The sequence below is a fragment of the Cheilinus undulatus genome, linkage group 21, assembly GCF_018320785.1.
Source record: "Cheilinus undulatus linkage group 21, ASM1832078v1, whole genome shotgun sequence".
Classification (NCBI taxonomy): domain Eukaryota; kingdom Metazoa; phylum Chordata; class Actinopteri; order Labriformes; family Labridae; genus Cheilinus; species Cheilinus undulatus.
Window position 1 is genome coordinate 24,431,114 of NC_054885.1, and position 26,808 is coordinate 24,457,921.

Sequence of the window (26,808 nt, forward strand, 5' to 3'; positions counted from 1 at the left end):
GTCAACGCCAAAATAAAACGAGTAAAAGAACTTTTCAACTAGACCACTAAGTAGAAGTAATTGTGTATCGGGAAAGAAAACTATGTAGAACGATTTTCTTCCTGACTGTACAGGTTTTTGGTAAACGACATTGTTTGTGAAGCAGAGCAGCCTTTCTCTCTCTTTCTTTCCTGGGGTCGAACACAACCAGAGCAGCGGGCTGTATCACTTTAGCCGACTTGCTAGCTAACGTCAAGTTGTAAGAAAGTGGAGAAGACGGCTGCTAAACGGGAGCTTATCCGCCTACATAGACCTATGCGACGGACAGAAGGTAAATTAGCTCTACGTACTGCTTTCTCTGCGTCAGATATAACTCGTAACAATACACTTTGTGCATTACAGACACGTTTTTTACGTTATATGTTCCGAATGAATCTTCAGTTTGCAACAGCCTCTTGGGTGTTCGGTGGCAGAGACAACAACAGCATACGTAGCAGTCTTTAGACTTTTGGCTATCAACTTTGCCTCCTAGAAAAATCATCGCACTCGATTGCCTGTTACACTCGTTTAACCAGTCCGGTTTGTATTGTAGTGGTGTGTTTTTTTTCTCTGAGGATAATGGAGCCGATATTTTCTATATCTGACACGTTGCTTGCCATTCCAAAGTGTCCGCAGTGCTTTACAATTCTCTTGCACATAATGCAAATTGTCAATGGGCTTATCAAAGAGAGGGAGCGATGTGTTGTTGACGTAGTATTATACCTTTAACTTTGAATCGCAAACACCATCTGCTATAGTGCATTGTGCACTGTACTCCAAATGGGAGTGTTGAGCTATTGCAGTGTCTTTGTGCCAAATGCAAAAATCTCTTAACGCTTTATGACTGCAATAGTGACCATTTATTTATCAGTATTCCTGTCATGACCCAACCTGCCTGCAGAGATGTGGCTGGCCAAGGTTTGTGCCTCACAGAGCGAAAAAACCATTGGTCTTGTGTAGCAATGCGGTAGACAGGAGCTGGTTTAGTTTTCAAAAGGAACAGGAGGAAATTGAACCGCTATTATTTATGTTTGGTCGATATGTCACGGGGTCATGGTTTGCTGACAGTAGCAGGATACTCCAGCGGAACAAGGTCAAACGTGGACGTCAGAGCACCTCTTCTGTCCGGGTTGGCTTGTCTGTCTGTCAACTGCAGCAAGGAGGCTGTGTGCTTCTTCCTCCCATGGGGCAGTGTGAACCAGCCTGCCAGGTGAAGAATGCCAATGAATTATTCAGGCACATGCTGCATATGATCAGCGTGGCCTGGGAATGTGCAAAGCTGTTTCTGGGGACAATAAGAGCCTCGCAGTGGCGAAGAATTGTCAGCCTCAGTGTCCCTGTTGAACATGGCAGTTTTACTGCAAAAAGCATTAGAGGGCACTTACAGTTGTGTTGATATGGGGAGAATTTGATATTTGTATTCCTAATTTTTAAAAAATTCTTTTTGCAGTTTATCTGCAGGTATTTCAAAGGGGAAATCATTGTAAAAATTGCCTCTAGGAGCTCAGAGGAAAGCTGTAATCGTCATAGTAGTATTTGAATTGATGGGGCTTGCTTGTGGCACTTTGATGTAAGATATTACATTTCCTCTAAAAGCTTTTCTTGGGCTTTTGTTTCCTTGTATTTTACGGAACAGTGTGCATGCATGACACTGGACATTTTAGAGTAAAAATAGAACTTAATGTAGGCTACATGCCTGAAGTGTCATATGCTTCCCAGGGGCTAACTTGCTTAAGTTACTTTGCAAAGAAAATGCCTTTAGAATATATGTTGCTACATTATTGCAAGTGTGTAATCTTTACTTTCGACAGTCCTAATCATCAAGTCTACAATAATCAGTGGTTTTAAATGGCTTGCATCATACCAGTCATTTAATCAGAATTCAGGCCAGAGTCCAGACCAGTGTGGATAAAGTGTGTTGTAATAGGTAGTATTACTAAAGAGAATATAAGAGGCCATTATTTAGGCTCACTTTAGCTTCTGCTATTCCCTGTCAATGCTGTGTCATGTTTTTGTTTTCTTGAATTAGTGGCTGTTGTAGCTTTAGAAGACAATTTATGTGATTGCTCTTTGTATTATTCAAATTAGTAGTATCTGAAAAACAAACCTGTTGATGAATTTATCATCAAGAAGAAGAAAGAAAAACAACAATTCATCAATTAATTGTCAACAGTTAGATTATTTGCCTGTGACTTTGTCTCAGTCAGAGCTTCTTCTTATGAACTGAAGATCTGTTCTTTTCTCACTTAGCTTTTGTTTTTTTTTTTTCTCAAGGATTTGTGTCCTAACCACGTCACTGTAATCCCCTTGCAAAATATGCAAAATCAGGAGACCCTTTATTCCTAGTCTAAATACTGTGCTGTATTCACAACTCCCGTTAACCTTTTTTCTCACCTTACAGCTCTATTCATGCACCTTAACTTTGGTTCCTCTTGTACTTCTTTGTCTTCTCTCCACCTCATGTAAAGTGTCCTACCTGTCTAAATTCCCCATGTCCCTTGCATTAGACATACCATGTGTTTGCCGTTTTTTTCTCCTCTGACTATTCCCTCTCTTCTTTTCTCTGTGGTGTGGATAGACGACACAGTGTTCTGTTTTACTTCCACCACCACCTCAGTTTCTCTCCTAGTGCTGCTGAGGATGACTGGCAGTCATCGATTGAACCTTTTGATGTGCATCCCCCTGTTTTTACCCTGCCCTCTGTTCCACCTGTCTACCCATCCCCCTCCCTTCTCACCTGTTGTGTTTAGGTGAGTGATGGAAACAAGAGAGTTGACCGTGGTAGCTGGCAGCTTTGTGGGTTTCCAGGCTCTCTTTTCAGTGGCCAGCCCGCTGCTCTCCTCTGCCATCACACCAGGTTATGGACGACTGCCTCCCACCAAGCTCACAGAGTGGAACTCCAGGTGTGTAACAGGAACCTTATGCTTTCCCCTGTGGTGGGCATCTGACCTGTGGATAGAATCTTTTTTGTCAATGTGTGAAAATCAAATTTTCTTTCTTTCTTTCTTTCTTTCTTTCTTTCTTTCGGTTTCTAAATTTTACTGCTAGTCTTTCACTTTTCACAGCACTTATCTTGCTCTAGAGTGCTCTGTCCAAGTGTTTCATGTTTACTTGCATGATTGATGAATCAGAATAAAGAAAGGGAATCTCATCATTAAAAGAAGCTTAGTAATGTCACTTAACAAAAAAGTTTTTGGAATATGAGAAATACGTAGCCTAAGTTTTAATTTCATGTTCATGTGTGCTACTTTATTTTGTTGATTTGAAGGTCTGGATTAGTAAGAAGGAAAAAAAGAGGGTTAAAAGATCCATACTATTGCCCCAATCCTTTTTTCTCATAATTGTATAACAAACAAGGGCTGCACTTGACAGTTATTCTTATGGGTTTTTTTTTTTTTTTTTTTTTACAATATAAACCTGTAGAAATCAATGAGCAAAAAGCAGCCTGAAATGATATTAAAAACTGTGAGCCATTTACTGGTTGCATGCATTATGAATAAGACATAGGATAAGACAAGAACGTTAGTACCAATACAGTTTATGTTGATTAAAACAAGAAACAGGCCTAATGCTGCAGTAAAAACCACAACAGTATGCTAACTGATAATCAGTTTGTGCTGTGACTAGTGCTGTCACCTCACAGTAAGATGGTTACAAAAATAAAGGAATTGCCCTCGCTGTTCCTTTAGGAGGGGAGTGTATGTTGTGATATTTTGAAATCTCCTTGTTTACTGTATAGCCTACTACATGTTTATTTCAGCCCATTGATGCATAAAATGACTCCAGTTTGATGATTTAAAGTAGACCCTTCTATCGGATTCTTTAAAATGACAGGCCTTCAGTTAAAAAAACATCATGAAATACTCTACCAGTCTTTTGATGTGTATGGAAAGTTATAAAATGTTTTCTCTATTATGTTAATGTTTATTATGAAAATAAATATACTATTTTTCTCATGTAGGTTGAAGCATCTTACACAAATATTTATCAATTGCAAGGTACAGTTAATGGCTAAAACACTGCAGTCTTTTCCACCCATTCAGGCTCACAGCTTTGATTGCATCAGTCCAGTTGTGCTGATGCATTCTTGACAAGTTTCTGACAAGTTCTATGGCATGAGAGCATCTTTCAGACCTTGTGCGAGTAGCTCTGCTGTATGATCATCGGGAACAAAGCTTGTTTGGAGGCCCAAACTTTTTAACTCCTTGTATTCAATGTAATGTACTGGTTGGGTGCGATAAGGCATAGGTTCTGTTGGATCCATAGCTGTGGAGAAGTCGTCACATCCATTAGCTGCTGGGCCACCTTTTCTTTTACTGTCATGTACAACATGAGCAGGGAGTTTTCAGCAAAAAATAATTGTGCCAGGCAAATCATTCTGTGGGTCGAGTGTCTTTATGACATTTTTAAATCCTGGCCTTGCCCTTTCAACAACACTTACTAGGGCCATGTCTTTGGCAATATGTTGTGTGACTGCAGCCATAATTTTAGCATAATCTTGCTGCATATTTTACAGATTGTTGTGTTTTGTTCGATGTCTTCCCTTTCAAATCCAAACTATTGGCAGATGACAGATTCAGTACAATTTTTCTTCCGAACCAACTGTCTTCTGCTGTGTAATTCTCAGTCAGTCAGCTGCGTGCTCAGGTACCTTGGTCTGCGTCTGTGTAACCACGGCAACATATAGTCGTTTCCCGCTCTCTTTTTTGCTCACCTTCTTCTCAAGTATTAATTAACTTGTCTCATGTAAAGAACAACATGCTGGAACAGCTTGCTGCCTCGCTTGCTGCTCACAATGACATTAAAGCAAAAGCAGAAATCCCAAGACACCATGAATTCGATCTTGTTTCATTGCCGTAATCATCTTCTTCTTAGTCTTCTTTTTTTCATCGCTGTTTGTTTGGGATGACAGTTCCATAAACATATAACTGCATGATGTTTTCAAGGTTCATTTGATAAAGTGCAGTGTGAATGCAAACCTAACCACATGAAAGTGCAACAATGTAGCAATTTCAGCCCCGAACCGGACTGAGTCCCCCGGACTACCGAGTGTTAAAATGACCTAAGATTAAGTAAGGGATCACAAAGCTCACAGAGTTTGAGACATACAGTTATCTTCCAAGGTACTGGATTTAACAGCCTAAAGGTACCAGTCAACATTTCTTCACTTACTTGCTTTGTTTCTTTGCTTTAAACACATTTCTGGAGAAAAACATGCAATAAGTTATATCTTACAGTTACTTAGTTGTGACATCCTAAAAAGTTGACCTCTGCTGTATCTAAAAGGGGGTGAAGTTCACAGGGTAATAATTTGTGGTTTCATAAAGGAAGGGTTGTACTGAGTGACCAAGGAAAAGTCCAATTTTAATGAAGGCCAGACACTGGTGATATACTTCAGAGTGGCCTACATTGCATAACAGCCAGCTCTCTGTGTCAGCGTGTTGTTTATATAACTATGACTTAAGTGGTAGGAGAGAGAAAGCATTTCCAAAGAAGGAGTGGGGTTGCATTTCTTTTATCGGGCTGCCTGTTGTTTTTGTATTTTCAATTTCTTTGTCTGTTCACATTGCTTGCTCTAGTGTCTATTGTCTTCTTTAAAACTGTAGTTCTAATCTTAAGAAATACAAATAGAAAGTTAGAACAAAAACATTAGCCAAATATTGGTTGTGGAATTCATGGCATAGTATTAAGTCTTCCAATTTAATTTAGCTTAGCATATCCAAAAATGTCTGGTCCATTTTTAGAAATTGACTGTGATTCAGCAGCATTAATGGACTCCTCAATACATACAGTAGTTAATTAAAAAAAAAAAAAAAAAAAAAACATTTCTAGCCAAAGCTTTGGTCAACAGCTGCAGGCTATGGACTAGCACTGCTGAACCTAAGAGGCTTGCAGTGTGACAAAGACTGCTCTGTAATTCTGGTGGAGGAGAGATAAGGGCCACTGGAGTGTCTCTTCAGTGGCCCAGATTACCACTCCAGAGGTCAAGGGTTGTGCTCATCTAGGCCTATTTAAAAAATAACACACTCAAAGTGTAGACAAATGGGATAGCTTTGAAGACTTACATTTGGCAAGCAGCATCAGACATTAACTGACTGTTAATTCAACTAAGTCTGCCATCATATTCAGTGTTTCAAACTTGTGTCTGTCCTTTGTTTCCTTAGGTTGGTGTCAACGGTGCACGCCTTGATTGTGGGATTGTTCTGTCTGTACATCCTGAGGTTCGATGATGCAGTCAATGCAAACCCTGTCTGGTGAGAGAGAATAAAATAAAGATTAATTGAAACATATGTTCAACTAAGGCTTGGTGGTATTGCAAAACATTCACAAAATATTTTTTTGTTTCTGATTAACACCAGTTATTTGTAAGATTGGTTTGATATTTCACAAGTTTAAATATAATCCTAGAGCTGATGAAACCAGCAGGTCTATTTGTAGGGCCTCTTAAAAACGTTAATGACTGCAGTTTAAATTGTATAACACATGTACACTGATAAGAATATCCTGCCAGATCTGTTTAAAAAAACAGACAACTTTTTGCATATTTTTTCTAAAGATTAAGGCAGATTGATCTTTGTATAAACTACTCATTTGTTTTTGTTTACATGAACAAAAAAATCCAAGCAATATACATTTTTGATTAGATTGAACAAAACTAGTCTTTGTTGGAAGTACTTATTTTTTCTTTGTAATAAATAAAATACAAGAAAACACAACTTGTATTCATTATGTGGATAAAACAAAACTACTTCTTTGTAAACATTTGTGTTTTGGGCTTTTGCCTGTAATTTAGTGATCAGACAATGGACAGAGCCAGAAACAGGGATGAGACAGTGAAGAATGACATGTGGTAAAAGACCAACAGACCGGACTGAATCTGGCCCACCCTCCTCCATGGGGTGGGATCCAATCACCAGGCAATCCACGCCCCCACAAAAATCAAATTTTTGTTTAGAATATTCTCTTTTTAAATGGAAAAATATAATCAATGATGTTTGCATGTAAAATCAACTTTATTTTATTTTGTAGATTAAACAAAACTAGTTTTTATTTCAAATACTTTAAACTACATTCTTGTATCCTTCACACCCAAGGAATCCATTAGAAGTATTTTTACATTTCCTTGATTTCACAACACAATTGAGGGTATTAAGAAGGTTAAATGTTCATATGTAAGAATGAGACAGCCAGTCAAAGTCAATGTCAGGACATCCTCACAAATTCAATCATTGTGCAAAAGTGTTCAACATCAAAAACAACAACAATCTATCAGAAACATGAGCAAAGGAATCCCAGCCGTGAGCTATGTACAACAGGCTAAATCGAAACACACCTAAACACATTTAAAAACGTATAGAACACATAAACACTCTGCCCAAGGACATCATGGGAGAACTCTAATCTTGTTGATATGACAGATTAAATTACGTTAAATTAAAATTTGCTCAGATTTATTAAAAAAAAAAAAGTTTTTAATGTATATTTGAAGGGAATGCAAGGAGTAAATCATTTTTCTGTGGCCAAAAGGTTTTAACATGGAAAAAACATCATCAGAACTCTCTCTCCCTCTTTATTGTACCAACAAACTAGATGATTTATTACCTAAAAAAATATGGAAAAAGCAAAGAACAAAATCATTTTGCAGTTGTGCTTTTGAACAGATACAGGGCATGAGGTAGAACTGTGAGTTGAGTTGCTGCTAACATTTGCTCCACTCCTTTCAAAGAGGGCTTTTTCCACACCTGTCTGTGCTATGTTTTATTTATTTATTTATTTGGAACATAGCGCTAGGAATCCACGATAGTTATCGGTACAAATAAATTATTGGCCGATATAGCAAATATTTTATATAGGGCTGTCAAAGTTAACGCGCTTATATCGCGTTAACTCAAATTACTTTTAACATTGCTAATTTTTTTGTCACACGATTAACGCATGCATGTTCTGAATGACCCTCGACCCATCCTGTAGTTTGCCAGACCAGGAAGTGGCGCCGTTGTGATGCGGTACAAGCGAGCAGAAATGGATAAAGGACAGAGATTTTTGAATGACAGGTTCAGCTTTCAGATCATGTCAGATAAGACTGAAGTTATTTTCTCCAACTGTCGACATGAACGGAGTTACAGGAAGTTCGTAGAGTCTTACATAGCCCACACCACTCGCTGGCCATGCACACGCTAATTCAGAGAGCCGCCCACCTCGCCATGCTGGATTTGTTTACAATGGAGAAAGAGACACTCAGACAGCTGTGCAGGGATGGACTCGCTATCTGGCATACTGGGCATTTCCCGGTGTGCCGACGCACTTTTGGGCCAGTATGATTTATTCATTTATGTAGGCTATTATATCTGCCATGAACTGGCACCACAGCTGTGCAGACTATTTATATTGACTGCTGAGTGGTCAGATTACTGGTCCGTTCACCCCTCCCTGCTCTCATCCCCACGCAGCTCCTGCTTGAAAGTGAAAGTATTCGGAAAAAAATGAAACTTACTAAAATGATCGTCTGGAACTGTAAATAAACACCAAATTGAAATAACAGTCACTCAAGATGCTGCAAAACTGTCAAAGACTCTGCAGTCCCTATAGGAGATTGTCTGATACATGATGAATGTACAGCTGCATCATTAGGAAGAGGAGGAGACAGAGCAGCAGAGGCTGGTGTGTGACAGGAGAGCAGCAGTTAGTGAATGAGCTCTGTAGAGTATCATAATATAAGCTGAAAGCATTATTAGACTGTGGGTCTCCTTTATTTAGGAAGAAGAAAATGGTTTTAGATTAAATCTGTAGCTCTTCTATGATCTGAAGAATGAAAAGATGGTTAAGTCATCTTAGTACACCTTAAAAGTTCTCCACTGAGACTTCTTTTACTTTGTGTGTTCATGAGTTTTGAAAAGAGGCTTCACATGTGTGTTTGACATCATTCCAGTAAATCTACTGGACTGATGACAGTCATTTCTTACTGTCAGCTTTTATTTTACATTTGGAGTACATTTTTTAGTTTGAAAGTAAAAATATGATAAATAATAGCAGACATTTTTTAAGTAATTACTTGCTTTTTTTCTTGAGCAGGGCAGATGTGTCCACTTTACTCACATCAGAACAGTGAAACACCATTAGATGTGTCTGTGCCTTACTGCTGAGCTCTCAGCAGAGACTTGACTTCTTTATGTCCATGTGTGATGATGAGATCTGTTGTTTGGTGTTCAGCTGCTGAGAACAGAGGAGTTAACTTCTAGAAATCTATAGTTTGACTCTACATTGTGGTTTTATTCAGTAATGTTACATTAAGGTCAGTATCTTCATCTATTGTGGCTTGTTGGGCTTGAGTTTACCATGTTATGCTCTCAGCAGATTTTTGCAGCATTCAGTATCTTTGAGCTCAGACTAGAGAATTTTCTGGACTTTATCTGTTGTTGTTTTGAGTTGTTGACATGAACAAACATTTGCATGAAGAAAGCATTTTTGTCCACTTGTGTTGATAAGGGTATTTAAATCTTGAGAAATAGTACTGTAAGGTACATTTAGAACAGACAAAAAGTGCAATTAATGTGCGATTAATCGCAAGTTAACTATGGAATTTGTGAGATTGATCGTGATTAAAAATTTTAATCTATTGACGGCCCTAATTTTATATAATGTTTTATTATTCCAATAGTGAAATATTAACCTTAAAAAATCCACCAATTGATAAAGGCATTTGTTTGCCTCCCCACAAGACTACACATTCTGAAACAGTAGGTGGCGTAGGGACAGAGAAGAGGAAACTGCACAGACTGAACATGGTGACACTGGTGTAGGTTGTTTTTTCAGTGTTTCATAGGAGGATAACGTGAATATGTTTGTAGACCATGCTCTGCAAAGAGAGGAAATAAACTCCTTAGATTTGAACACAGTGAATCTTATAAGACAGTCTGATCATCAACATCAGTAACATGAGTTAAACCACAGACATTATCAGTTTGAATTTAGGGTGGACTTTAAGTTTTTACTTTTTTTGATGTGACTTATGTAAATGCAGATTTAAAATTCTTCTTATAAGCTCTCTTTTATTTTTGACTTGTGCAGTTAAAATGACATGGCTGACCCCCAGACTTCTTAACCTTGCAAAGCAGATGGATACGCCCATTTTCTTGTTTTTCACTGGCGAATCCATCTTGCAAAGCTCCCATCTGAACTGTTTGGGCCCAGTTAGAAAGTAACAGGACCAATCAGCGACGAGGGGCAGTACTTTCAGGGGTGGCAGAGTCGTGATGTAAACAAGCAGCAGCAAGAGGCCGGTGCTATTATGGCGGAAGAGCTAGCGTGGATGCTGCTAAAGCGACAGTTTTATCAGAACTTGACAACATTTAAAGAAGAACAAAGAACAGCATTGAGTTGTTTACTTTTCAAAAACGACAAAAGTCGAGTACCTACGTGTCTATAGTTGCCATGTTTCGCATTATTCTTCGGTAGCTGCGCACACGCAGCTCGATAGTGGCTACGTCACGTGTTTTGTTGCTCTGATTGGCACATAGAGATGTGACAGAACGTTCATCCAGTCCCACTCTGAGTTTTCTTCAAAGCCTCTGTCTTTTCCAAAATGTTTCCTATTGAAGCTTTCCCAGATGGATGTGTGAAATAAATCCATCTGGCGTGTCAGGTTACAGACTTACAAGACGTGTTCTCATGGGTGTGTTTTATCCACAGACTCATTTGCAACAAGGGTGTTTAGCCTTTTTGAAAATTTCCTGTTTAGTTAGGGAAACATGACTAATTTGACATTTTCCAGCTGATTCTTCTATAGTTGATTCCATTTTTATAGATAATTCATGGCAAAAGTGAAGAAAAGGAATCTCTTTAAAAGACCAAATTATGCCAGTTTTTAGTATATGATGTACTTTGTTTGGCACACAAATGTAAAAGTTACAGTAGAAAACTAGAAAAGCAATCGGAGAATGCAGACCTCTGACATTAGCGCTATCTCCCAATAGTAAAGAATACTTTAAAAAATTCCTGGATCCAGACAGTGATCCAGATCACTCCCGAAATCTAATCAGTTCTTCCTTATGCCAATTTTGACATTTCCTAAAAATTTCATCAAAATCCTTCCTTAACTTTTTGAGTTATGTTGCTAACAAACAAACTAACAAACAAGCTAACAATCACATGACCTCTTTGGCAGAGGTAAAAATAACTGTTCATTGTTTTTTCCATATAAACATTTTACTTTCAAGAGAAAGCTAAAGACAGCTCTTTCAGGAACCCCATACACTTAGTTGTACTCTTCCTCTTTGTTGTCCCCAGTGTTAGAATGAGTTCCCAAATACATTTGGCTTATACTGTCCCCCTTTACCTCTGTAAGTTTTACCCCCAGCTCTTTGTGAACCAACCAGCACTTGGTGCTTTGGTGCAATACATGTTGGGGAAGACTATGTAAAGGATGATGGCGATGATGAGAGGTCTATCATGTAGGATTTTTTGTTTCATTGCTGATGTTACTTTTAGAAAACACAAGATATATTTCTTTTCATGGCTGTGACTGAACTGTGAAGTGTCTGCTGAATGATGTAACATTGTAAGTCAGTATCTCTTGAACACAAACTCAGCAGACATAGCATGTCTAGTAAAGGAGTTGTACTGTTATTCAACAACTAGTAGTCTACTTGTAGTCAACAACTTCATTACTTTATTGTTTTTTGAGTGAGTTAACCTTAACATTACTGTATGCCTCTAGGTTCCATTATTTTTCTCTTTTTTTAGAAGACATGTTCTTATTTAATCAGCAACTTTATAATATAGCAAATAAAAATAGAAAAAAAACACTGCAAAAACATGATTTTGTTCTTTTGCTTCTTCTAGGTTGTCTAAGCATACATATTGAAACAGTTGGATTTTATTACTATTCCCTATCAAAAACATTGTTTTCATTTTCCCCCTAACAAGAGTGTAACCAAGTACATCACTAATGTGTGACATTACCTTTCTGTAGACCAGTATGTCCTGCAGCACTGTATTGTTACAAAGCCTTGACATAATGCAGTGTTCACCTTAGCACCTCAGCCGTGAACAGAGCAAGAACCCTTTTTAAAGCATGTGCATAGCCTGGCCTAAAGGACAGATATATATGGAGCAAAACCTGTTAGTTTGGGCTGTCATCTGGAGCCTGATGATTTACACTGACCTGCATCGTAATCAAATCACATGACTCACATCCTGCTAATTCAGTAGTCTACTTAAACTGCAAGATTTCTGTACCCTCATCTCCTCAGCAATTACCTGCTCTGCCCTGAATCAGCACGTCACTCTCACTTTCAACCCACCTCCACCCCAGCATTCACCTGTTGGCTCCAACAAGGGGTTTAAGATGTTTTCTCATCACTCGTCAATTCTGCATCTAAAATAAATTCAGGGAGGGATTAAGTCATAGACTGACGGCAAACATGTTATGCTGCCATAAGTGCTTAAACAATTACAAACGTAAGATGACTGAGTAAAATTGGTTTAAATATGTATAACAGGTCTGTTGTCTCTTCTTCTGATCTCCTGTGTGTATGTAACCAGTAAATGTTATAGCAGTTTTAAATTATAATTCAAGAAACACTCATTATGTAACATAACAACAAAGAACAAAATAGAGCTTTATAAAAAAAGACTTGTCTGATTTGTGTACATTTATTTGAGCCCTCCTACTCCCTTGCCTTGATTTGACCTTAAATGGCAAATTTCCCGCGTGAAACAATGAAACCACCATATAAACGAAAGTGATTATGAAGTTTCACAAAAAAAGTTCTTTCACATTCTGCCTCATCATTTTGCTTGGCACAGGTGTGAATGCATTGGGCTCTTTCAGGAGGAAGCCATCTCGTCACATCTGCCTTTTTAGTCTAGCTCATAGGAGGAAGGGAGGAAACAGGTGAAGGGTTGAAAATAAGAGAGGAGCAATCATGGATCATTTGTTTGGTCTCAATGCAAAAAGCTACCATCTGCAATGGTTAATACCTTTGAAGGGATGATAATGGCCCACCCTACATCAGAAAGACAAAAGGAAGAAGGGAAATGGATCTAACATGTCAGCTGAGTCTCCAGAGAGTTGTACATTCAGTGGATTTAGCCTTTGATTTTTGTCTTTACTATCTTCACTCAACCTCAGCCTTCCTCGTTTGCTCTCCCTCTCTTTCTGCTCTTGCTGACTGTTTTTTTTTTTTTGCATCAGTGAATCTTGAATAAGAGAAATGGTTATTTCCCTCCCCATTTATCTTCCTTTTTGAACATCACAATCAGTCTCCTTAAAACATTTTTCTTTAGCTTTTCTTTCACTTCTTCATTTTATTCTTGTAAGATTTTTTCCCTCCTGCTGCCCTAGTCTCTCCTTTTTCTCTCATTTCTTCCTTATGTTTCACTTCCTCTCTTGCTCTCTTGCAGACAGATACGAATCCCACAAACAAGGTTCTTTTTCATAGTGAACAACAGCAGCTTAGTCCCCCACCACCACCTCTTCTTGTGCCCCCCACCACCAGCCCTCCATGAGCCTCCTCCCGTCTCTAGCCTTGTGTTGTTCCCTGCATCCCAGGCTGTCGAATCAATGCAGCACACCTCCCTCGTTCTTATTGTCTTTGTTGGCCCCAGCAAGTAGCTCTGATGTATTGAGAAAGGCAAGAAAATAGAAAGTAGGAATAGGTGGGGGGAGGTCAAGAGGGAGAAGGGAGGGGAACAAAAGATGGGTCTCCCGCTCTCCTTCCACAACCAGTCTTCTTCCACTGAATCTTTAGGTTCAACATGTCTTAGCCTCATAATATTCATGTATTTCTAATGCATTTGATGTTCTGATGTCATTATTTCCTTCAACACCATTGAGAAAAACGTTCCCTCTGTTGCAGTGTAGCTTGTGTATTAGCATTGCATGTCACAATTCTGCATCTTTCATATTTGATTCGGTCTTAAATCAAAACACCAAGTACCTATGTGTCAGTGCATAGTATGATGAAACATAAGTTTTTCTTTGGATGTGAAAATATTCCCAATTTTATTCAAATACCTGTAATTCACATTTTTGTCAGGGAAATCTTTGTGGTGCAAATCACATTATGTAAGTCTATCAGAATTAGCCAGAGGGCTCGTTTACAGGACACAGCATTTTTAAGAATCAATAAAATAGTTTAGAACAACAGTCAGCTGAACAAATATGTAAGAGTCAGAAAATAAAATCAGGTGAATAGCAAGTTTAGTTGTATGTCCATCCTAAAGCCTTGAAAAAAATTAAACATTTACAGATCAAGATGCATAATATGATATAGAAGCATTCATTGGAAAGGTTTACACTGGTTGAAAATACGCATCTCCCACAAGGCTGTCAATACATGGGCTCGTGCCTTTTCACCTTAATGTCTGCTCTTATTAACAAATCAATAAGCCAGCAGTTCCATTTTATGATGGAATGTACTGCTGTATGTTATTAGGATTCTTAGAAAAGATTCTTTCCTATTGCATTTTCCATTGTAGTTTAGTTTAATTAGGGTTAAAAACATAATATTTTGTGGACACTAATGTAGTTATAATAATATAGTTAGCCTGTGGGGTTGGGCAGAAGGACTAACATTTCTGTGCTTCTTTTGTGTTTTTTTCTGTCATCTCAGACTGTTGCAGTAACCATGCCTACTCTAAAAGTGCAGCCACAGGCTATTGGAAAATAGGCTGTGTTGTCTTTTAAGTGTTTTTTTTTTATTATTATTATTTCTTTTGGGATGTCCAAATAGGCCATGATGAGAGGAAACAAATACAGAAGGAGACAGAGAGAGAGAGAAAGATATCTATGCTTGTTTATTTATTTATAAAGAAAATTATAGGCCTAGATTGCTATTGAAGTAAAATGAAGATGTTAAAGCCTAGTCACCAAAGTGTAGAGCTCAAGGTAAAACGCAAACAAAACACAAGGTTTTTTCCTCCCTTTTGTCTTGTTTAATTTATTATCATATCCCTTGCATCCATCATGGCAACTGGTGTAAGCATAAGTCTGGTGTTAAGCAGAAATTCTTCAGTCAATCTGCTTATATTACAGTAAGATTAAGAGCTGTCACACAGCAGCATTGTTTCCTCTGCTGCTCTCAGTATTGTGTTTGAGTAGCCAGAGCTGCACTGTGAGAAGCCAGCATTGTTTTCAGCATTTCACTCTGGCCGGTAGCGCAGCCCAGGGTGTTATCATGTTATCATAATCCATTCACTTAACAAGTACCATGACCAACCCCCCTGCCTCAGTTGCTGCGTTTCTTGATTGGCTTATCTGGACTTGAACATTAACATGTGCAGGGCCATCCAAGGACAGAGAGGCGCCAAATTTTAGGGTCCTGTTTAGTTAGGGTCAGCTTGGTTTAGATAAAATACTTAGCCTAACCATTTTTATTAGAATTGAATTCAACATTGTTGAAGCAATGCCCTATAAAAAGAATTCTTGTATTCTTATCCTAAACTTGTTCTTTTTTCTAAAGCTTTTTTATAGCATTCCAAGTGGGATTTACCGAACACTAAGAATAAATCAGAAATGTTATGTTTGATCCAAAGCACATAAGTTCTTAGTCTGTTTTAGACTGTACAATGTGAATGGTATGTTGATTGTGCACTGTATGTTCTTCCTTTTCACAGTAATTTGGGTTTTGATTGAGCAAAAACCTGATTCAAAAATATAGTTCCAACAACATTTGTATTTTATTCCAACCCCTGAAAAGTTCGTACACCTTATCCAATTTGGTTACAGCTGATTTCTTGACTTGTATGAACTGCATCATGCCCAACAAAATTCTCACATTCTCACTACAAAATTGAACAGAACTAACAAAAACAAGTTAAGGCTATCAATATGGAAAACCTGCAGCTATTGCTGCCGTCGCTGCTAACAGATGTGATGGGGGACTGCGAGCAGTGAATCAGCAACAGTAGGGGGGTACACTACTGTTTCTCTGCAATCACATGCCTTAGTATGCGGGAGTGTTCTTTAATTTAGTCCCAGGGCTTTCCTCCCAAAGCCCACATGACTCTCTTTTCTCAGTATTTTTCATTAATCATTGTGTAATATATTTTGATAATGTCACTTTGTTGTTTGTTTTGTCTTTGATACTAGTTTGGTTTTCTAAATTTACACCTTATGCTCCAAATCAGGGGTTGACCGATTTTGGTTTTTCAGGGCTGGTATGGATACTGATTGTTAGTGGATTATTAGTAGTTCATGAGATCAGTAAATAGGGTGGAAAAATTTGGGAAAATAATCGTAATTGTGAATTTTTTCCTCCATTATTATGATTGTGATTTGATACGCAATTCTTTTTTTAAGGTCCTTATCTTGTGTATTTCTCTACAAACAAAGCAATAAATAATTTTATATTATAAGGAACACACTTTTTTTTTTTGTTTTTTTTTGTTTGTTTGTTTGTTTTTTTGTTTGTTTTTCCTGTGCGATCAATTGTTTTTTATTTAGCAAAGAGAAGAGCATAACATATTTCAATGGCAGTAGTGCAGCAGATAATAAGCACTTCCCTTTAGCAAACCCTCTGGAGCCACCCTAGAGCTGAATTAGCTATTATGAGCCAGTGAGTATTTAAGCTCTGTTTTGCCAATTTTCAAATTGTTCACCTATTTAAACATCATTATTGTTCAGAGCTAGGTGTTTAAAATCTTAGTGGCTATAATTTATTGAAAATGAAATGAACGTGAAGTGAAAAGTAGACCCTCTAAACATGAATTGTGTGCTAGCCCTGGACTGCTGACGATTATTTCTTTTTACTATTTTAAAGAAAATTGTAAGCATTGATAATAGGGATGCACCACAGTGTTGGCATAAGATGTTAGATTGAAAAGTTCATATTCAGTATTAGCAGATATAAATAATTCTGCCAGTATCTACAAACAGTTTATCAGCTGTAAATACTGGCCATAAAAATTGGCGGTGTGTTTGGTTTAGTCTATGGTGTTTTAGGCAGGACCAATAGATCTACATAAACTCAAATATTTTTCTGTGTTAGTCCTCATTCCTTAAATGTCAAGGAGTGCCTTTAGGCTAGAGGTCTGTTTCTTTGGTCATCCTTAAATTTTAAAGTGTGTTCTAAGTACTAAAGTTCTAGATCTGAACTACATGTATAAATATCAGTATCTGTAATAGATAAATTAAATTTGTAAACATTGACATATCAGATATCAGCAAAAGTCCCCATTAAAGAAAATAAATGAATGTGACACATTCTCTGAAGTCATTTACCGTACTTGAGAGAAAACGTTTTTGTCTTGCTTTAGACTCATTGGGTCAGAGCTATTGTAGTTACTGGGAAAAGGGCTCTATATGTCTTTCTGGGCTTGATTCCTGTCGCTCAACCGCACATGGAGTTATGAGGCTGGGTTCACTGTGCACTAATTAACTTCAAGTTGGATCACCCTGATATGATTATCAAGAAGCCTTTGGACTCTCTCTAGCTCTGACCCACACTATCAGCTGGCTTGGATGTTGTCGAGGCTCATATTTGCTTTCTGCATTTTTGTCTTTGCAGTGGTAAAGGGATCAGTAGACAGGAGGAGGACAGGAGGGCACTTTGTGAAACAGACATTAGATTAGATATATTATCAAAGAGAAAGTACAAGGTTGACTGTACCACATATAGCGCCATTAGAGACATAAAAAAAGATTCATTTCTGTCACATGTATACACATCAGTTTTCATAATATATCCTGTAGTACATTTTCTTTCCCAATACACCCATTCAAATTTATAAACCAAAGTATTCACTGATACTGTGTCCCCGTAGCAAAAATTATTTCAATATGCATGTATGCATTCATGTTTTTGTTTATTTATTTACTTACTTAAAACACTATTTTTGCTCGCTGCTATTAAAGATACGCTTTTTGGGAATAGTTGTGGTTTGCCATGGTCATTTAATAATTGAACTGGTATCAGCTCCTCTTTATTGTGTGGTTAGTTGCAGTCATAGTGTGTAATAGTACTGATCAGGCATCTTTCTTTGGAAAAACAAGAAGCACAGGCTGGCCTAAAAAAATGTTGTTTGCCCCCTTAGCAGTGGGCTTTTGTCAGGGGGCTAGCAACCATATGGTAAAAGTGCACTGAAGTTGTAACCAGAAATTGCTGATTACCTTTTGAATCATTACATTCTCGTTACCAACTATGCTGCACATTAACCCTGACACTTAGGCCCTGTTACAGGCAAACATGGGCTACTGGGGGCATCACACTAACAATATGCTTCTGTAAACACTAAGTACAGTTTTTGAGGGGATTGATAAAGTCTAATATTGGTTTGGTGTGTTGATTTGCATACTCACTGATACCTGATAGCACATTTTGGGGTGTGTCTGGGAAATTTCCAATGCATTTTTTTTTCTTTATCCTTTATTTATTTTGAATATTTCAGTGTGTTTTCCTAGAGCTAGTTGTATATGCTGTGGTTTTACCAAAGGTAGTTTGAAAAATTTGAAAGTGGTTCACCAAGAGTCATCTGGTTGGTAAGCTGAGCCATTAGGAGATGTGTGAATGTGTGCATATGCTATACAGTGTGTGTTGTGGGGTTCTATTACCTAAGTACACAGCCAGTGGTTGGCTATACAATACAAGTAAATGATACAAGGTTGAATGTGTAATGAAGAGAGACACCTTCTTTGTCATTTTGAGCAGATATTATTTTACAAGGACACCTAACAGTGACCTGAGCATATTGTGGTTTTATGAACTGAACAGCTGATTTGTTCATTCAAAAATAAAAAAGGCCCTATTCTCAGGGATATTTTGATATGATGCTCAGAACTGCCTATTTTGCCTTTTTTATAAAACAACTTAACCTCTGGTAAAACCTGTGTTCTTTTTAATGAAGAACCAACCATGTACAAACTCATCAACATAAGGCATTCAACTTTGAATGACCTAACACTTCTTATGTTGATTTGTTTTGATTCTTTCATAGGTACTCCTCATTGTTAGGTTTTTAGTCATTTACAATGGAAAGTAGTTTCCCCTTCAGACTACTTGGGCAATGTTAGAGTTGTGCCTTTAAATTAGAGTTTGTCACATTTGTTTACATTTTGTGTTTTTTGCTTTTCCACAGGGGTGACCCCAACCTTGTCAAGCTAAATGTAGCCATAACCTGTGGTTACCTCCTTTACGGTAAGCTGTAAATTTGTTTCCTGTTGATCATTTTTACCAGTATGCTGTTCATGAGGGTCATCTGTCAGTGTACTCAGTATAAACACACAGAAGCCTTTAATCTGAAAAAGGGTCAAGCCAGGCTAGTCATTAGCATGTGGTAGGACTGAAGGAAAATCTGCACTTAAAAATGGGAATAGATTTTTTGTTTGTTTGTTTTTTTGTTTGTTTGTTTGTTTGTTTGTTTGTTTTTTTACTAATTTTTGGGCATGATTGAGACTGGTTAACTTATAAAAGGTTGAATCCAAAATGTGATTTATTTTCCAGATTTTAAGCCATAAATGTCAAACACAGTATTTCTAAAAATGTCAGGTAAACATTGCTCTATGGTGAAAAAATGGCTCTTAAAAGAAGCTTGATTATAGTATTAATCTCTGCTGTAATGGTCTTTTGAGATTGAAGTTATTGTCAGCTAAAAGAGGTCTGGAAGTATGCACTTAAATATGTGAATATTCAGGTGTATTCATGCACAGTAATTTTTCTGTCCACGAGACTGTTAAAAGTCAGTTTTGGTCATAACCTTCAATTTCTAGAACAAACAAACCTGTCTTTAATATCATTCACACTGTTTTCTGTAAAGGTTATATTTTTTTTAAACTGCAAGTCCATTCTTTGCTCTTTGTCTTAAAGCACTTATGTAAATAACCGTCCTCAACGTCAAACAGATGTATCAGATCGCCAGACCTCAGATCAACATATTTCTCTGTCCTTTAGACCTTGTGCTGCTTGCATGTAACTGGAGCACCATGGGAGACAGCTTTTTTGTCTGTCACCACTTGGCGGCACTCTATGCATATGGATATGTGCTGGTGAGTCTGTAACTGTTCATTCAGAAGAGCTGTAAATAATTTTACATCACAATTTTAATACCTTATCTGTGGATAGATGCAATTTAGGTCTTATTCTGGTACATGTTTTACAGGTAGAGGGCTCATTGATTAATCAAATTTCAATTTGTCTGACAATGTTTGCTATCCAAGATCATGAAAACAAGATAATTGAGATTGAAATGGTTGCTGTGCTGCATGCCGTATTGTGCTCATTTATAACTTATTTTGTATGGTGTTATTTTTATTATATCTTATCATTTTAAACATATTTAAGTATTTAGAAGGTATAAGTGGTGAGTGTTTGAGTTCAGTAAATACCATTAATGCATGCAATAGCAACCAAAATAATCCATGATGATGGTTTTTCCCATAATCAAGCGGTCCTTGATCTAAGTTATGACAAGTATGAACTGTCTCTTTGTACATGCTTGAACTGGACAATGATAGCTATTTATTTATCATTTATCATGAGTCACTCATTTCACTGTGATTTTTCAATATGTCTTTGCAGACACGTGGTGTGCTTCCTTACTTTGCCAATTTTCGTCTAATTTCAGAGCTGTCCACGCCATTTGTAAATCAAAGGTGAGTCAGGAAATGTTTAAAAGTCCATCTTACCCCACTGTCTACCTATCATATAGTCATATTCTGTTGTTGTACAGAAAAAAGTAACATTTATATTGGGGAAACGTACATTGTTTACATGCAAAGCATATGTTTTTAGATCCCAAAAATTTCAGTGACTTCTAAAACTTAAAACAAAAAGTAAGGAAATTTGTGTTTGGTACATTATTTCTTTGTTGTAACAATGCTTCTTGGCAGTAAATCTTATACCGTTGGAAAGCCTGTTTATTACCGTTTTAAATGATGCCACATTTGTAAGGAACATGCATTTGTGGGATGAGCAGCAGATTTGAGTATGTGGGTTGCGCCCATGAAAAATGTGCCAAATCTTCTCTGCCAATGCCAACAGCCTATTTTGCTGATGCTATTGACTCTTGTTTTGAGCTTCTGGTACCCCCAGGTGCTGCCAATTAGGTGCCTGATTGGCAGCACCTGTGAGCATAGGCCCTACTACAGTGGTCAGTAGATGTCTGCTTCAAGAATCGGCATGCCACGTTTGACTGATCTGGACAGGGCCCGTGTGATAAGGCAACTTAAAGCTGGTGTTCCGCAAAAGCAAGTTGTGGCATTGTTTGGAGTGAACCCTAGTACAATCTCCAAACTGAAGGCCAAGTTCCATATAACAGGGAATGTCAGAGACAGGCCGCGAATTGGGCGTCCCAAGAAGACAGCACCCCAAGAATACTGTTTTCTCACCCTGTCAGCAAGAACTCTATCCTCCAAGATGACAACACTCGCCCCCACAGAGCCAGGTTTATCAGAGACTGCCCATAGAATTTGGGAGTGGAGAGGATGAAATTGCCTGCCAGCAGTCCTGACCTCAACTCCATTGAACACTTGTGGGATCAGCTTGGGCGTGCTGTTGGCATTGGCAGAGAAGATTTGGTACATTTTTCATGGGCGCAACCCACATACTCAAATCTGCTGCTCATCCCACAAATGCATGTTCCTTACAAATGTGGCATCATTTAAAACGGTAATAAACAGGCTTTCCAACGGTATAAGGTTTATTGCCAAGAAGCATTGTTACAACAAAGAAATAATGTACCAAACACAAATTTCCTTACTTTTTGTTTTAAGTTTACATATGTTTTACAAAGATGTATATGTTGGAGCATCATGGTCTTTTGTAATGAACACATCTTTCACACTATCCCACCTTACTTGTCTTTATCTCCCTCTTTGTCCAGGTGGTTCTTTGAGGCGTTAAAGTATCCCCGCTCACACCGGCTTGTGGTGATAAACGGCGTTGCCATGGCAGTGGTGTTCTTCCTGGTTCGCATTGCTGTCATGCCATCTTACTGGGCCAGTGTATTTGCCACCTTTGGCACCCCAGACTTTGAGCGGCTAGGCTTGGGTGCCCAGGTGGCATGGATCACCTCCTGCATAGCCCTGGATATCTTGAACACTGTCTGGATGTATAAGATCACCCGTGGGTGTTACAAGGTTCTGACAGGAGGAAAAGGAAGAAAGAGCAAAGAGGAAGCGGCAGCAGCATCTCTCTCTGATAAGAAGCATGTCAACAACCACACAGACTAAAGAGATGCAGGGCAGAGGACATAGACAGGGAGGGAGGCTGGACATCCAGGAACCAACAGCCCTCTTTCTTTTGCTGTAGCCCCAGAATCCCTCACACCTCCACCCACAAGTCCCCAATCCAATCCTCCGTGATCCTTGTGTCAACTAGTGCATCAGGCAAAGAGCCAATGGCCTCTGTGCCTGAAACGGGATAAGGACACTGCTCTTGGCTCACTTCAGCACCAGCCTTTGCAGCCTCAGTGTTTTCACTGACAAATTAAAGCATTCTGATGGGTGATGGCTTTCGGCTGCAGACAACTAGGTAAAGCTCACAAGCACACTTCAACCCTGTCTGTCACCTGCCTCTCCTCCCTACCACCATTCCCCACTCATTCCCTCTCATGCTCAACTTCAGCCAAAGCCCAACCCTGTGAAGTGCCTGTGAGAGACATGGAGGCAATAATTATGGAGGAACAGGACCACAAAGTCCATCAGAGCTCACCCCCTACAGAACACAACCATTTCCTTCTCACTGATATTTTTTGATTGGCCAGAGGCTTCTTCTTCTCTTGTTTATGCTCAGTTCACACTTGAGGAGATGTGGCCTACTAAGTGAAGAACTCTTACAACAGACCCAGACAGTGTTTGAGAATCTATAGGGCTCTTGACTAAAACTCATCAGACCTCACTAAAAGAGACAGAAAAAACACCTTAATGCCTCTTTTACAGTTTCACCTGCTGTGGCCTCCTTGTGACAAGTGGCATCTGCCTAGATCACCAGCCATGCCCCTCCAACCTTCTTATTATCTGGATTATATATCAAAACAGAGTATGCATGCAGGAGGAAGAGAGATACTCTCCAACAACCTTAGCTTCTCTAAAGACAATTTTGCCTTTTCAGTATTCATTGTGTTTGGATTACTGCGCTGCACTTTGTGCTTGTTATCCATTTTTTACACTGCTCAAAGTTCTGTGCATCTACAGAAACATCTTTAATTCACTTTACATCCATTGGTACCGTCTGCCTCACCTTAGTAGGGCTTGACCATCCATCCTGAACCTTTGCTTTTGTTCTACCTCTCTTTCCATCTCAGAAAGACTTCATGAGCCCTCGTAAGTCATCCTTTTTTCTGTTTAGATTTATTTTAAACTTTAAAATGTTATCTTTTGTTATTCCTTCTTATTCAGAGGAATTTTATTTCTCCTTTTCCCTTCTATCATCCCCAGAGATTGTCCCAGCAAATGCAGAACAATTGAACAGCATCCTTTTTTCACAATTAAATGTGTCCAGTGTACAACAACCCCGTAGGCCTTTATAACCCTTTTAGCTCCTCTTTCCTCATTGACTGACAAACTATTTAAGGAAAGGGGCATGATAATCTTCACACATGCAACAAAGTTTTCTGCTCCCTCTCCTATAGTTTTCAGTTGCAGAAATGTGAAAAACCAAACACTGTATTTGGTGCCCTTTTAAACACCCACATGGTGCTCTTCCTTTTGCAGAATGATAGCAACAGGACAGCTAGCAATACAGTATTTTTTATGAAAATATAATTTGAATGTACCTATGTCAGAAATTGGTGGTCACTGTCAAAAGCAATGGGGCAGTCTGCATGTTATTAGTTTCCTGTATAAACTATATTATTACATAGAGCATGGTAAGATCGACATACTTCTGTGAATAGTCAAGGAAGATGAATTACATCTTAATATCTACTGCATTTAATCCAATGCAAAACAGGGATTTGCCTTCCAAAGCAGTTACTGTTTTTTCACTCAGAGCATACTTAGTGCATGTATTTTTGATTCCTTTTCCCTTTTCCTGCATGTCTATACTGCATAAACACATACAGGAGCTAAGCAGATACCCGCTGCATACTGTATGGACAACCCACTGAACATAACCACATTGTTTGTGTGCCAGCTGGCATAACCTGGTGTCACAAATTCATGAATTCTTCTTGTTATTCAGTCAGCTGTCACCAGACACCAATGACTACATAGCTGATGTCTTGACAGACAGAGATACAAGAGGATGTTTTAAATTTGGCTCTTGCCAAAGAAAACATTTGTGATGAACAAGCTGTGATGTTTACATCTTTTTTTTTTTTTTGTTTTTTTTGTTTTTTGTTGTTTTTTTTTTTACTTTCAGGAGTACTCCATCAATATAGCATTAAAATTATCAAACATTGTTAGACTTGGAATATGATGTTTTTTGAGGGTTTAGATCAGTATAGCTGAGCCAGACATTTTTAGGCCAGGGATCCATCCATGTAGTCCACAAATGTAATGCAAATGTGAAGAGTAAGAACCAGCATATACACCTGCAGTGGCTAATTCTTTATTTTCTGTATCTTTCTTCTTAAAAACTTGTTTCTTCCACTCGAAGCTCATGCAATTTTGCACTGCCTAAAGTTTGCTGGAGTTCTACTCAGCAAGAATGTTTTGAAGTGAAGCAAAACACAATTCTCAAACTATATCAAACTACCTTTTTCTGCCACTGGTTTGCATTGGTGCACTAGCTTACTAGTTTAAGCCTGCTGAACAGTAAAATCCTGTACTACAGAGCATGGACAAAGTGTGCTCAAATAGGCAAGTAGGTAATTTAGCAAAATGTTAAAACAACAACAAATTTACCAAAAAGATTATGTGTTTCAGAAATAAATTGCCTACATAGCATACTACACTTGTATGGATTGCCTTTTCATACCATACATTCTTTTTCCATATATTAAATGCCTAGATTACCTATCTCAACTTCTTACAATTCAATTTAGGTTGGAGTGTGTCAGTGGATAGAGTAGCAGCTAATCTAGCTTGTCTTTCCACTTCTTCACCTCAAAATGTTTTCTCTGAAAAGTTTTGACACTCAACAGCAGTGTCAGAGACTTGTCACAATTTGCACAACTGTCTCTGGAGCAGGAGAAAGGTCTATTACTTTTTTAAACTAGTAGTTAGCACTCTCCAAGACATTTATTGGGACATGTAAATATCGGTGGTCTCTTATAAGTCTTGTTATCTTTAGTTTATAGCTTGTTATAATAGTCTGAGAATGTCTGGTGGTGTTTTCACTGTGGAACTCTAAAGCACACTCCCTGTGGAGCAATAACTCAGCGATCTCCTGTATTTCTGTCTGTCACCACAGAGGAGGGGCTACATATCTTGTGCCTTTAGTGGATGCGATGCAGCCAGATTTTGGATTAGCATGAACTTTATGATGTAATATCCAGCAGTTATCTCCTCTGTATTCCACATGCGTACTGTCTGTATATATTTTTGTAATTTGCTTGCACAATGATTATTCCAGCCAAGTATTATTATCCAAAGCTGATCCCTCTTGGGGAGCCTATTTTGTGTTGAATTTTGTGCTCTTCTGAATGAATACAGGGGCATGTTCTCATGAGTGTTGTGATGGGATATTTAGTGGCATTAAGAGGAGCTGTTAGTGTCAAAGATAATCAGAATAGAAATCAAACTGTACTTTTGGCACAAGCTCTTTAAAGACACTGTTAGTAAAAAGGAAACGAACATCTCATTTCTCTGCCTTCCCAAACACAAAGCTGTGAATAGCTGTCGGAAAAACTGTCACACCACAAGTCTAAGTCTGAGAAGATGAGAACTAGAATGGACGGTGGAAGATTTTTTGATAGTGGCTGAATATTGATGCTGGTACCCTTGCAGTAGCAAATTCTTTGCTTTTAGTGACACTTCTCTCTGATGCAGGTCTCCTGTGCACAGTAGAAATTCTAAGAGTGATGGTATGTTGTCTGGTTGTTTATGGTCTGGAAGTACTGAGAGATTTTGTATTTATCAGGGATTTCTAACGAATTTATTCCACCGCCTGGTATTTATGCAGTATCTCCCACACTGCAGCTGAAAATTAACAAACTGAATTTAAACTTAGGGAACTCGATAAGGCTGCTTTTGTAAGGCCGTGACCTGTATTGTCAGGCAAGAGCAACCACATTGCCTTTGTCTTTGGGGATGCCAATGTTCATCGTAAATTATAAGGAATATATTTTAATATAAGTATCACAAAGGTATTTACAGGTGAGTATATATCTGTGATCAAGTGTGGCGGCCAGATGGACCATTAAACCTCTGTTTAGGGGATGTTTGATTTGGATTGCAGGATGTCTTCTTTTAAGGTACATTAAAGCAAAGCTGCACAGCAGTCTGGTACTCCGACTGTATATTCTGCCTGATTTTTCAAGGTTACCTGGGGTTCTTAGCCAACTCTGATTTCTACCCCAATTTCATTCTTCTGAATTACTTGATTTGAAGTGTAATCCTAATTGCACAATGAAAAACGATAAACTGAACATTAATATATAATGTTTGAGAATGACTGGAATATTTACAGACAAGCTAATGATCAATTACCTTGCCAGTTTTTGTCTCTTCTTTGATTTTTTTTTTCTTTTTTTTGCCAGTTTGACTTATGTTGATCTCTCCTTTTGTCTTCTTTTATTTGTCTTTTAATGCAATGCAATTTATTGTCTTGATCTATCTTTGTTTCCTGGAGATTTTAATGTGAAACAATCTACACTACACACAGACTTTAGGGTCCTTGTCTGAGCATTACAATGTGACTTGGATTGTTGTCATCAACAATGACCACTTCTAATGATTATGTAACTGTA

The 26,808-nt window shown here is 38.2% G+C and overlaps 1 protein-coding gene across 2 annotated transcripts; it reads left to right on the forward strand.

Annotated features, from left to right (window-relative positions):
- Positions 1-26,808, forward strand: tlcd4b (TLC domain containing 4b). 2 transcript variants are annotated; one of them, XR_005991370.1, is made up of 8 exons: positions 1-310; positions 2,769-2,921; positions 6,183-6,272; positions 19,096-19,154; positions 19,908-20,002; positions 20,535-20,608; positions 21,838-23,278; positions 23,393-26,808. XR_005991370.1 is itself a non-coding variant. In XM_041777809.1 (7 exons), the coding sequence occupies exons 2-7, from the start codon at positions 2,776-2,778 to the stop codon at positions 22,184-22,186; spliced, it is 813 nt and encodes a 270-aa protein (XP_041633743.1). In that variant the 5' UTR covers positions 1-310; positions 2,769-2,775; the 3' UTR covers positions 22,187-26,808. The 2 variants fall into 2 exon arrangements, 1 of the variants encoding a protein (XP_041633743.1); XM_041777809.1 differs by having other exon boundaries at positions 21,838-26,808.